This window comes from Acinonyx jubatus, chromosome C1 (assembly GCF_027475565.1).
Source record: "Acinonyx jubatus isolate Ajub_Pintada_27869175 chromosome C1, VMU_Ajub_asm_v1.0, whole genome shotgun sequence".
Classification (NCBI taxonomy): Eukaryota; Metazoa; Chordata; class Mammalia; order Carnivora; family Felidae; genus Acinonyx; species Acinonyx jubatus.
In genome coordinates this window covers 184,205,647-184,219,164 of record NC_069381.1, presented here as the reverse complement: position 1 = coordinate 184,219,164, position 13,518 = coordinate 184,205,647, and the positions used below count along the sequence as shown (strand labels likewise).

At 42.9% G+C, this 13,518-nt stretch overlaps 1 protein-coding gene across 3 annotated transcripts in view; it reads left to right on the top strand.

Annotated features, from left to right (window-relative positions):
- FLACC1 (flagellum associated containing coiled-coil domains 1) overlaps positions 1-13,518 on the top strand; it is a 64,312-nt gene that overhangs the window by 28,385 nt on the left and 22,409 nt on the right. For all 3 annotated transcript variants that reach the window (XM_027053480.2, XM_015086356.3, XM_027053494.2), the window contains 2 exons: positions 642-716; positions 12,478-12,526. In XM_027053480.2, coding sequence (XP_026909281.2) covers positions 642-716; positions 12,478-12,526 — 124 coding nt within the window. The remainder of the gene's footprint in view (positions 1-641; positions 717-12,477; positions 12,527-13,518) is intronic.

Sequence of the window (13,518 nt, the reverse complement as noted above, 5' to 3'; positions counted from 1 at the left end):
CAGCCTGTTGGCACCACATTGCTCTTGCCAGTCCTGCTTAGACTCAGTGTCATTTTAAATGCGGAAGTCTCAGGGGTGCCTGGGTGGCTCACTTGTTTAAGCATCCAACTCTTGATTTTGGCTCAGGTCATGATCTCACAGTTTGTGGGTTTGAGCCCCACATCAGACTCTGTGCTGACAGTATGGAGCCTGCTTGGAATTCTCTCTCTTTCCATCTCTCTCTGCCCCTTCCTGCACCTCAAGAAAGAAAGAAAGAGAAAGAAAGAAAGAAAGAAAGAAAGAAAGAAAGAAAGAAAGAAAGAAAGAAAGAAAGAAAGAATAAAAATAAATGAGAATATCTCAGAGTTTGTGCAGCAGGGAAAGGTCAGCTTCCAAAGAAAGGACCTGATAGCCCCCCTCGGGAGAAAAAGAGCTTTGGGCTCTGGGGGACAAGCTGCCAACCCAGGGTCCCCTGGGAAATGAACCTTCTCAAGTCTTCTTCTAGAGACTCCCCAAGACCTTCCTGACTTTAAAGATTTCAGCAGTCAGAGCATGTATTCCCATTTTGGGGTCATGATGAGCATCTACCTAATCTGGGAATGCTAAAACAGGTTTCTGAATTTCTAATTTTCTCTTTTTTGTTATCTATTTTGCATTTTCAGGCTAACTCCTCTTCCTTCAGCTGCAAAAAAACAAAATTGTGTCCAACCCACAGCAAAACCTGTTGTTGCCCCAAAGTAAGTATTTTTATGTTCATGGGGAAGGAATTACCAGAACCTACAATGATTTCCCCCAAACCTCAGATCCTGCATGCAAATTGTGTGGTGCTCTGCACCCACTTTCAAAGTCACAACAAATAAGCTCTCAATTAGGGGTGCCCCTGACAGCCACTATTTCCTGCCCTAAAAGGGAACAATATATGATGCATGTCATAGGCAAAGAGCCTTGGGGAAACTCCCAGGCATTTATGGTGGTGACTTACCTTTTTACTGATTACTGTTCTATGTCTAAGGTTTTTGGTAGATGGCAGCTCTATTTTTATTCATAAATTAAATTTTTATCCATATTTTGTTAAGCTTAGAAGTATAACTTAGTTTAGGCATGTATCTTTGTATTCAATTTATTTGGAAAATATTTATTGAGCCCCTACTATTTGTTTGGCATTATTTCAGGTGCCAGGAGACAGCAGTGAACATAGAAGAGTCCCTGCTCCAGAGCTTACATTCTAGGGAGGAAATGACCATAAAGAAGTTAATACATCCCAGTACATCCCAGTGCTATGTAGAATATAACACAGGCAAAGGGAGGAGGGGATAGTGAAGGCAGGGTTGTTATTTTCTATGGGTATTTCAGGGAAAATCCTTATGTAAAGGGGGCAGCAGGAGCCTGCTGATATCTGAGACTAGCACTCCTGGCAGAGGGAACAGCAAATACAAATTCCCCCTGAGTGGGAACCTGCTTGGCACATTTGGTCTTTTCCAGGAAAGCAAAGAGGCCCATGTGGCAGGAGTGGAGGATATGAGCAGAGAATGGGGAGAGGTGAGGTCAGAGAAGTAGCAGAGATGATGAATGTAGTTGGCAGAATAATGGCCCCCCAAAGATACATCCTAATCCCTGGAAAATATGATTCTGTTCTATTACTCATCAAGGGGGAATTAAGGTTGTAGATAGAATTATGCTTGCTAATCAGGGGACGTTGAGATGGACAGATCATCCTGAATTATTGGATGGGCCCAGTGTAATCACAAAGGTCCTTATTCATGAAAGAAGAGATGTGACAATTGAAGCTGAGTGATACAGTTGTTGGCTTTGATGGAGAAAAAAATGCCGCTACAAACACAGGAAGCTTCTAGGAACAGGAAAGTCAAGAAAACAGATTTTCCTGTGGAGCCTCCAGGAGGAATATCACCCTGCCAACACCTTAATTTTTTAGCTCAGTGAGACCCATTCCAGACTTTGACCTCTAGAACTGTAAGATAATGAGTTGGTTTTGTGTTAAGCCACTGAGCTTGTAGTAATTCATTACAGCAGCAATAGGAAACTCATACAGTAAAGCTTGCTACCAGTATAAGGACTTTGGCTTTTACTTTGAAAGAGACAGCCTATAGGGCTGCCATAACAAAACAAACAAACAAACAACAACAACAACAAAAAAACACAGACACTGTGGCTTAAGCAACAGAAATTTATTTTCTCACAGTTCTAGAGACTAAAATTCAAGACCAAGGTACCCACAGTGTTGGTTTCCTCTCAAGACTCTCTCCCTCGCTTGCAGATGGCCACCTACTTTCTGCTCCTTCACATGGTCTTTTCTTTGTGTATGCACATCCCTGGTGTCTCTCTGTGTGTCCTATCTCTCTTATAAGGACACCAGTAAGGTTGGATTAGTGCCCACCATAATGGCCTCATTTTAACTTAATCCCCCTATAAGGCTCTGTCTTCAATACTGTCACATTCTGAGGTACTGGGAGTTAGGGCTTCAACATATAAATGTTGGGGGGACACAATTTAGCCCATAAGAGATGGGAAGCCATCAGAGGGTTCTGAGAAGAGTGACATGATCCAACTTGCATTTGGAAATGACTAATCTTTTTTTTTTAATTTTTTAATGTTTATTTATTTATTTTGAGAGAGAGAGAGAACATGAGCAGGGGAGGGACAGAGAAAGAAGAGAGAGAGAACCCAAGTAGGTTTCACGCTGTCAGCACAGAGCCCTGTGCTGGGCTCGATCCCACAAACTGTGAGATCATGACCTGAGCCAAAATCAAGAGTCAGATGCTTAACCAACTGAGCCACCTGACCCTGCAAAAGGATGAATCTGGCTACTGCATTGAGAATGGACTACAGTGACCAAGGGTAGAAGCAGAGTCCAGTTAAGATGTAATCGTAAGGACCCAAGCAAGAGAAGATGGTGCTTTGACCTGGTAGAAATAGCAGAGGTGGTGAGGAGTGGTCCCATTTGGGATATATTCTGAAGGTAGAAACCGGTAGGATCTGCTAATGGGTTGGGTGTTAAGTATGAGAACAAAACAAAAGAGGGGTCAAGGATGACTTCAAGATTTGGAGCTGAGCAACAGGAAGGATGGAATTTCCATTTTCTGCAGTTGGGGCAGACTGTGGGGGGAGGTACACATTTGTCAGGAGTTGAGCATAGGAAGTTCAAGATGCTTCTTACTATCAAGTGGCAATGTCAAGTAAGCAGTTGGATAAGTGGGTCTGAGAGAGAGCTCTGGGCTGCAGATATACATTTGACAGTCGTTGGCATATACATGATACTTAGAGCCCTCAGATCAGATGAGATCTCCAAGACAGGGAGTAGAGCCAGAGGTAGGAAGAGGTGGGAGAACGGAGACCCAGAGCACTCCAATGTTGAGAGGTTGGAGAAACCCCGAAAAGGAGAATGACAGGGAGTGGTCAGTGAGGTAGATGACAAATCATCTACCTGGTATCCTGGAAGGAAAATGACAAAAATGTTCCAAGAAGGAGGATTCTTTTTTTTAATTTTTTTTTTTAACGTTTATTTATTTTTGAGACAGAGAGAGACAGAGCATGAACGGGGGAGGGTCAGAGAGAGAGAGGGAGACACAGAATCGGAAGCAGGCTTCAGGCTCTGGGCCATCATCAGCCCAGAGCCCGATGCAGGGCTCGAACTCACGGAGTGTGAGATCGTGACCTGAGCTGAAGTCGGATGCCTAACCGACTGAGCCACCCAGGCGCCCCTCAAGAAGGAGGATTCTAATTATCTGTGTGAACAACTGCTGATAAGTAATTAGATGAGGGCTGAGAAATACTGTTGAGTTTAAGTGGCCTGTGGGTCATCAGTGACATGAAGAGCATTGTGTCAATGGTAGTGGTGATAAAGCCTGATTGGAGTGGGATCCATTCATAACAAGGGATCTGTTGAATGGCTGTGTAGGTGAAACAGTTCCTTAGTGCCTGCCTTCTGTGTGACAGCACACTGCTGGCATGATCACACCTGTGGGTCTTATCTGACCCATATTAATGGTCAAGCTCAAGGTCTCAGTCTCCCAGTACCTCTTATTGGGAGCAACATCACTCACACCACAGCTCCACTCTGCCCGCCAATTAGCCCCTGCTAACACTGTCCTAGTCTTTTGCAATATGGTGAGGAACACTTTGTGGGTACTTTTATTATTTTTTTTATTTTTTTTTAATGTTTATGTATTTTTGAGAAAGCGCTAGCAGGAAAGAGAGGAGGAAAGAGAGAGAGAGAGAGAGAGAGAGAGACAGAAACAGAATCTGAATTAGGCTCCAGGCTCTGAGCTGTTAGCACACAGCCTGATGCAGGGCTTGAACTCACGAACCATGAGATCATGACCTGAGCCAAAGTCGGACGCTCAACCTACTGAGCCACCTGGGGCCCCTACAATTCAAAGACCTGTTCATTGTATTTATAACTTTCCAGTGAGACCATACTGGGACTCCACATCACCCAGTCTCTATGTCCTATTGAGTCAGCACTGACTGAGGCTGGGAAACGGAGCAGCTGGGATGGCCTCACCATCAGGAAGGGGCTCGGGTAGATACTGATATGACCCACAAATTGGGACGTGAAGAATCTGTTCACCAGCCAACTGTTAACTTGGGCCTCCAGTCACAAACATACAGCCTCTGTGAATTACATCCTTTTTGTGAATCCTCTTGTTCTTTTGCAAACATACAATGTACTTTTTGTTATTTCGAAAGTCTTAATTCTTAAATATGAACTACAACATAACTGTTTTAACCATGTTTGGGTAACTTTTTTTTTTTTTTTTAATTTCTCAGAAGCCTTGAAAAATGGCAGTAGGCCCAGTGCTCTCAACTGTCCTGGGAGACACATTGGCAAATTGCTTTATCTGCAATTCTTTGTAGCACTTAACTTTTTCTTCTTCTAATTTCAGTATTTATGTGCCTCTATTTTTCTCTTCTTAAATAAAAAGCATCACATCTCATTCCATTTCTCTTAGTATGGAGCACTGTGGTTTGCATCCATTAACCACTCATTGAATTCATTAAATGAGAAAATGTGAAGTGCTTTGACTGACATCAATGAAGTATCAAACTTTGGTTAGTGTAATCAGAGTAATCTGAGTAGGTTGACAAGGGAAAAAGGAGTCAAGGAGAATCATTCTGGATCAACCATACCTTTTACTTTTCAGAGTGAGAAATACAATTCCAACAAAATTAGTACCCAGGAGCTGCACTCTGACCCTTGGAGCAGTTCAGAGGTGAATGCAGTACTGTGGAAGGTCTCCGTTTGCTCAAGGAGATCTACGAAGAACAAAAAAAGACATAAGCTTAAATCCATCGCCAGCTTTTTTTTTTCAATATATGAAATTTATTGTCAAAATGGTTTCCATACAACACCCAGTGCTCATCCCAAAAGGTGCCCTCCCCAATACCCATCACCCACCCTCTCCTCCCTCCCACCACCCATCAACCCTCAGTTTGTTCTCAGTTTTTAAGAGTCTCTTATGCTTTGGCTCTCTCCCACTCTAACCTCTTTTTTTTTTTCCTTCCCCTCCCCCATGGGTTTCTGTTAAGTTTCTCAGAATCCACATAAGAGTGAAATCATATGGTATCTGTCTTTCTCTGTATGGCTTATTTCACTTAACATCACACTCTCCAGTTCCATCCATGTTGCTACAAAGGGCCATATTTCGTTCTTTCTCATTGCCACGTAGTTCTCTATTGTGTATATAAACCACAATTTCTTTATCCATTCATCAGTTGATAGACATTTAGGCTCTTTCCATCATTTGGCTATTGTTGAAAGTGCTGCTATAAACATTGGGGTACAACTGCCCCTATGCATCAGTACTCCTGTATCCCTTGGGTAAATTCCTAGCAGTGCTTTTCCTAGGTCATAGGGTAGGTCTATTTTTAATTTTCTGAGGAACCTCCACACTGCTTTCCAGAGAGGCTGTACCAATTTGCATTCCCACCAACAGTGCAAGAGGGTTCCCGTTTCTCCACATCCTCTCCAGCATCTATAGTCTCCTGATTTGTTCATTTTGGCCACCCTGACTAGCGTGAGGTGATATCTGAGTGTGGTTTTGATTTGTATTTCCCTGATAAGGAGCGACGTTGAGCATCTTTTCATGTGCCTGCTGGCCATCCGGATGTCTTCTTTACAGAAGTGTCTATTCATGTTTTCTGCCCATTTCTTCACTAGGTTATTTGTTTTTCGGGTGTGGAGTTTGGTGAGCTCTTTATAGATTTTGGATACTAGACCTTGGTCCAATATGTCATTTCCAAATATCTTTTCCCATTCCGTTGGTTGCCTTTTAGTTTTGTTGGTTGTTTCCTTTGCTGTGCAGAAGCTTTTTATCTTCATAAGGTCCCAGTAATTCATTTTTTCTTTTAGTTCCCTTGCCTTTGGGGATGTGTCGAGTAAGAGATTGCTACAGCTGAGGTCAGAGAGGTCTTTTCCTGCTTTCTCCTCTAGGGTTTTGATGGTTTCCTGTCTCACATTCAGGTCCTTTATCCATTTTGAGTTTATTTTTGTGAATGGTGTGAGAAAGTGGTGTAGTTTCAACCTTCTGCATGTTGCTGTCCAGTTCTCCCAGCACCATTTGTTAAAGAGACTGTCTTTTTTCCATTGGATATTCTTTCCTGCTTTGTCAAAGATTAGTTGGCCATACATTTGTGGGTCTAGTTCTGGGGTTTCTATTCTATTCCATTGGTCTATGTGTCTGTTTTTGTGCCAATACCATGCTGTCTTGATGATGACAGCTTTGTAGTAGAGGCTAAAGTCTGGGATTGTGATGCCTCCTGCTTTGGTCTTCTTCTTCAAAATTACTTTGGCTATTCGGGGCCTTTTGTGGTTCCATATGAATTTTAGGATTGCTTGTTCTAGTTTCGAGAAGAATGCTGGTGCAATTTTGATTGGGATTGCATTGAATGTATAGATAGCTTTGGGTAGTATTGACATTTTGACAATATTTATTCTTCCAATCCATGAGCAGGGAATGTCTTTCCATTTCTTTATATCTTCTTCAATTACCTTCATAAGTTTTCTATAGTTCTCAGCATACAGATCTTTTACATCTTTGGTTAGATTTATTCCTAGGTATTTTATGCTTCTTGGTGCAATTGTGAATGGGATCAGTTTCTTTCTTTGTCTTTCTGTTGCTTCATTGTTAGTGTATAAGAATGCAACTGATTTCTGTACATTGATTTCGTATCCTGCAACTTTGCTAAATTCATGTGTCAGTTCTAGCAGACTTTTGGTGGAGTCTATCGGATTTTCCATGTATAATATCATGTCATCTGCAAAAAGTGAAAGCTTGACTTCATCTTTGCTAATTTTGATGCCTTTGATTTCCTTTTGTTGTCTGATTGCTGATGCTAGAACTTTCAACAGTGTGTTAAACAACAGCGGTGAGAGTGGGCATCCCTGTCGTGTTCCTGATCTCAGGGAAAAAGCTCTCAGTTTTTCCCCATTGAGGATGATGTTAGCTGTGGGCTTTTCATAAATGGCTTTTATGATCTTTAAGTATGTTCCTTCTATCCCAACTTTCTCAAGGGTTTTAATTAAGAAAGGGTGCTGAATTTTGTCAAAGGCCTTTTCTGCATCGATTGACAGGATCATATGGTTCTTTTCTTTTCTTTTATTAATGTGATGTATCACGTTGATTGATTTGTGAATGTTAAACCAGCCCTGCATCCCAGGAATGAATCCCACTTGATCATGGTGAATAATTCTTTTTATATGCTGTTGAATTCGATTTGCTAGTATCTTGTTGAGAATTTTTGCATCCATAGTCATCAGGGATATTGGGCTGTAGTTCTCTTTTTTTACTGGGTCTCTGTCTGGCTTGGGAATCAAAGTAATACTGGCCTCATAGAATGAGTCTGGAAGTTTTCCTTCCCTTTCTATTTCTTGGAATAGCTTGAGAAGGATAGGTATTATCTCTGCTTTAGACATCTGGTACAACTCCCCTGGGAAGCCATCTGGTCCTGGACTCTTATTTGTTAGGAGATTTTTGATAACTGATTCAATTTCTTTACTGGTTATGGGTCTGTTCAAGCTTTCTATTTCCTCCTGATTGAGTTTTGGAAGAGTGTGGGTGTTTAGGAATTTGTCCATTTCTTCCAGGTTGTCCAATTTGTTGGCATATAATTTTTCATAGTATTCCCTGATAATTGTTTGTATCTCTGAGGGATTGGTTGTAATAATTCCATTTTCATTCATGATTTTATCTATTTGGGTCATCTCCCTTTTCTTTTTGAGAAGCCTGGCTAGAGGTTTGTCAATTTTGTTTATTTTTTCAAAAAACCAACTCTTGGTTTCGTTGATCTGCTCTACAGTTTTTTTAGATTCTATATTGTTTATTTCTGCTCTGATCTTTATTATTTCTCTTCTTCTGCTGGGTTTAGGCTGCCTTTGCTGTTCTGCTTCTATTTCCTTTAGGTGTGCTGTTAGATTTTGTATTTGGGATTTTTCTTGTTTCTTGAGATAGGCCTGGATTGCAATGTATTTTCCTCTCAGGACTGCCTTCACTGCATCCCGAAGCATTTGGATTGTTGTTTTTTCATTTTCATTTGTTTCCATATATTTTTTAATTTCTTCTCTAATTGCCTGGTTGACCCACTCATTCTTTAGTAGGGTGTTCTTTAACCTCCATGCTTTTGGAGGTTTTCCAGACTTTTTCCTGTGGTTGATTTCAAGCTTCATAGCATTGTGGTCTGAAAGTATGCATGGTATAATTTCAATTCTTGTATACTTATGAAGAGCTGTTTTGTGACCCAGTATATGATCTATCTTGGAGAATGTTCCATGTGCACTCGAGAAGAAAGTATATTCTGTTGCTTTGGGATGCAGAGTTCTTAATATGTCTGTCAAGTCCATCTGATCCAATGTATCATTCAGGGCCCTTGTTTCTTTATTGACCATGTGTCTAGATGATCTATCCATTGTTGTAAGTGGGGTGTTAAAGTCCCCTGCAATTACCACATTCTTATCAATAAGGTTGCTTATGTTTATGAGTAATTGTTTTATATATTTGGGGGCTCCCGTATTCGGCGCATAGACGTTTATAACTGTTAGCTCTTCCTGATGGATAGACCCTGTAATTATTATATAATGCCCTTCTTCATCTCTTGTTACAGCCTTTAATTTAAAGTCTAGTTTGTCTCATATAAGTATGGCTACTCCAGCTTTCTTTTGGCTTCCAGTAGCATGATAAATAGTTCACCATCCCCTCATTGTCAATCTAAAGGTGTCCTCAGGTGTAAAATGAGTCTCTTGTAGACAGCAAATAGATAGGTCTTGTTTTTTTATCCATTCTGATACCCTATGTCTTTTGGTTGGTGCATTTAGTCCATTTACATTCAGTGTTATTATAGAAAGATACAGGTTTAGAGTCATTGTGATGTCTGTGTGTTTTATGCTTGTAGCTATGTCTCTGGTACTTTGTCTCACAGGATTCCCCTTAGGATCTCTTGTAGGGCTGGTTTAGTGGTGACAAATTCTTTCAGTTTTTGTTTGTTTGGGAAGACCTTTATCTCTCCTTCTATTCTAAATGACAGACTTGCTGGATAAAGGATTCTCGGCTGCATATTTTTTCTGGTCATCACATTGAAGATCTCCTGCCATGCCTTTCTGGCCTGCCAAGTTTCAAAAGAGAGATCAGTCGCAAGTCTTATAGGTCTCACTTTATAAGTTAGGGCACGTTTATCCCTTGCTGCTTTCAGAATTTTCTCTTTATCCTTGTATTTTGCCAGTTTCACTATGACATGTCGTGCAGAAGATCGATTCAAGTTATGTCTGAAGGGGGTTCTCTGTGCCTCTTGGATTTCAATGCCTTTTTCCTTCCCCAGTTCAGGGAAGTTCTCAGCTATGATTTCTTCAAGTACGCCTTCAGCACCTTTCCCTCTCTCTTCCTCCTCTGGGATACCAATTATGCATATATTATTTCTTTTTAGTGTATCACTTAGTTCTCTAATTTTCCCCTCATACTCCTGGATTTTTTTATCTCTCTTTTTCTCAGCTTCCTCTTTTTCCATAATTTTATCTTCTTGTTCACCTATTCTCTCCTCTGCCTCTTCAATCTGAGCCGTGGATGTTTCCATTTTATTTTGCATCTCGTTTAAAGCGTTTTCCAGCTCCTCCTGACTGTTCCTTAGTCCCTTGATCTCTGTAGCAAGAGATTCTCTGCTGTCCTCTATACTGTTTTCAAGCCCAGCGATTAATTTTATGACTATTATTCTAAATTCACTTTCTGTTATATTATTTAAATCCTTTTTGATCAGTTCATTAGCTGTTGTTATTTCCTGGAGATTCTTCTGAGGGGAATTCTTCCGTTTGGTCATTTTGGATAGTCCCTGGAGTGGTGGGGACCTGCAGGGCACTTCCCCTGTGCTGTGGTGTATAACTGGAGCTGGTGGGCGGGGCCGCAGTCAGACCTGATGTCTGCCCCCAGCCCACCGCTGGGGCCACAGTCAGACTGGTGTGTGCCTTCTCTTCCCCTCTCCTAGGGGTGGGATTCACTGTGGGGTGGCATGGCCCGTCTGGGCTACTTGCACACTGCCAGGCTTGTGGTGCTGGGGATCTGGCGTATTAGCTGGGGTGGGTAGGCAAGGTGCACGGGGGCAGGAGGGGCAGGCTTAGCTCGCTTCTCCTTAGGTGATCCACTTCAGGAGGGGCCCTGTGGCAGCGGGAGGGAGTCAGACCCGCTGCCGGAGGGGTGGCTCCACAGAAGCACAGCGTTGGGCGTTTGCGCGGAGCAAGCAAGTTCCCTGGCAGGAACTGGTTCCCTTTGGGATTTTGGCTGGGGGATGGGCGAGGGAGATGGCGCTGGCAAGCGCCTTTATTCCCTGCCAAACTGAGCTCTGTCGTCCGGGGGCTCAGCAACTCTCCCTCCCGTTGTCCTCCAGCCTTCCCACTTTCCGAGCAGAGCTGTTAACTTATGACCTCCCAGATGCTAAGTCCCGCTTGCTGTCGGAACACACTCCATCCTGCCCCTCCTCTTTTGCAAGCCAGACTTGGGGGCTCTGCTGGCCGGCGGGCCGCCCCTCTGCTCTGGCTCCCTCCCGCCAGTCCGTGGAGCGCACCGCCTCACCGCCCTTCCTACCCTCTTCCGTGGGCCTCTCATCTGCGCTTGGCTCTGGAGACTCCGTTCTGCTAATCCTCTGGCGGTTTTCTGGGTTATTTAGGCAGGTGTAGGTGGAATCTAAGTGATCAGCAGGACGCGGGGTGAGCCCAGCATCCTCCTATGCCTCCATCTTCCTCTCTGTCTCCATGGCCAGCTTTTTAAAGAGATCCAGGTTACTCAGTGATTTCCCCACCACCACCACCCCAAGGCTTTCCTAAATTCAGAGAAAGTAAACCAAATTAGCATTGTAAAGAGTTCCTGGTTTATGAATGGGAGCATATGGTTGCTATGAACTGAGTCGTATTTTAAGTGGTTTTAAATCTTTTCAATTACATATGAGTCCCATTGTATTATCAAAGTATACGGTGCATTCATGTCTGTTTTTTAACACACAGAGTCATGTTTTCGCCAGTTAAAATAATAGTATCTACAGTAGCCAAATCCTTGGTCTAGTTTTCTCAAGGGAGTCTTCAGTGCCTCTCTGGAGGCCTCATTTGGGGGGTGGAAGATGTGGGATCAAAACCAGACTTTATTAGCCAAGGTAGAACTGCCTCCACCAAGAAAAATCCTCTCAACCCCACACCCCCATACCCAGCTGACTTTGGAACAGTCTCACCCTGGTAACCACTCCACAACCCTTAAAGATATTGTGGTTATTTTGATCATAGGGAAAATGGAACTCCTAGATCAGTTTTGGTTGTTTCTTTTCACAGCAGTTGGCCTGATTGTATGTATATGGGTGTGAGTGTTTGCTGAAGCAGAGGGAAAATGCCCTAGCTTCATATACCTGAGCCTAACCAGTCTTGTTGTCAGCACATCAGAAACTGGTTACTCTTATTCCAATCTTTCAACTTTCCAGGTGAGGTCCCTTACAAATACGCTTGATATTTGGATACCTGATATGTTCACATTTCTACACCTGAAAACAACAACTAATTATGACCAGGATTAACAATTTACTTATCCTGAATTTATGATACTGACCATTTCAGGTCCCATATCACTAATTTCTGGTGCAAATAAGAAAGGCTTTTGTGCAGACAACGTAAATGTCACTAGTGTGCTCATTTGAGATTATGCACCATAGGAGAGCCCTTTGGACTCTCAGGCCAAGTCTCTTGACCCTTATTTTAGGAGTGGTTCTAATAGGCATGATAGTCAACTCCCCACTTTTTTACTTCCTGCCTTTTTATCACAACCTGTATACCAATGATCTCGGGACCATTGAACATTCCTTAGTTCCTGAGTAGAATATTTCAGAGCTGAAAGGGGCCTCAGAGATCATCCCAGTAATGTCACTTTTTACAGATGAGCAATTGGGATCAGGGAGCAGCTTCTAAGCTTTGAACTTCTTTTTGCTCCCTGGTTGCTTTCTGAGCACGTCTTTCTCTTGCAGAGGGAAACTCCATTTAGGAAAACAAGAGGAGAGCAATAAACCACCTTATGTGAGTAAAGACATGAAGGGTGCAGCGGGACTAACATTTACTGAGTGCCTACTTTGTGCAAGCACAGGCCTTTTACATGTACGTACCTCATTGGATCTTTGCAATGATCCTATGAGGAGGGGCTGTCGTTATTGCACATAGCGTAACTGGTAAGTGGCAGAAAAAGGACTTGAACTCAGCTGAGCCAGACCTCAGAGAGGGCATGTAATTGCCACTCTCTACTGCCTTGTGCATGGCAAGAAGACTGTGCCAAGGAAACCAGACACTGACCACCAGTCCAGGCTAGGGTACAGCTCATGCCCTCGTGCCAGAAACCCCCCACTGTCACACTGGGGAACCCACAAATGCTAGGGCAGGGACAACAGAGAAAGGGAGCAGGGCCAGGACCACACTGGAGAAAGAGATGGGAACTAAACCCAGGAAGATCTCAATAGCTGCCTAGGAGTTTGGGCCTAATCCTTCCGGTGTCTGGGAACCTTCATGGGTCTGACACAGGCACAGTACCAGGTAAGATTTACATTCTAGAAAAAACATTGTCTGATGGGATAATACTGGTACTTTTTACTATGGGATTTTTATCTATTTTCTTTTTTTCCCCTTAAATAAGGATCATGCATTTCCTTAACAGTCAGGAAAAAAACCAAAAATGTTATTGCCCTCCAGACAGAGAGGATGATGAACTTTAGGGGAGCCAGAATGAAGGCAGGGAGGCCAGCTGGGCAGGTATGGCCAAAGCCAAAGAGAAAGAGGAGGGTGGCTTTAGGCTGTTCCAGGGCAGGAGTGTGGAGAGGAGAAGCTGAAGCTGGGGTACAATTAGGCAATAACAATGACAGGACTTGTGTTGCCTTAGGGGTGCCCTACACAACCTAGAAGGCACAATCTTATCCTGGTCTATGCAGGCTGGTAGCCCTGCCAGAATTCTGACTTGGGTCTAGTGGGTAATAGAGGAAGAACTGACTAAAATAGATGTGTTTGTTTGTTTTCATAACCGT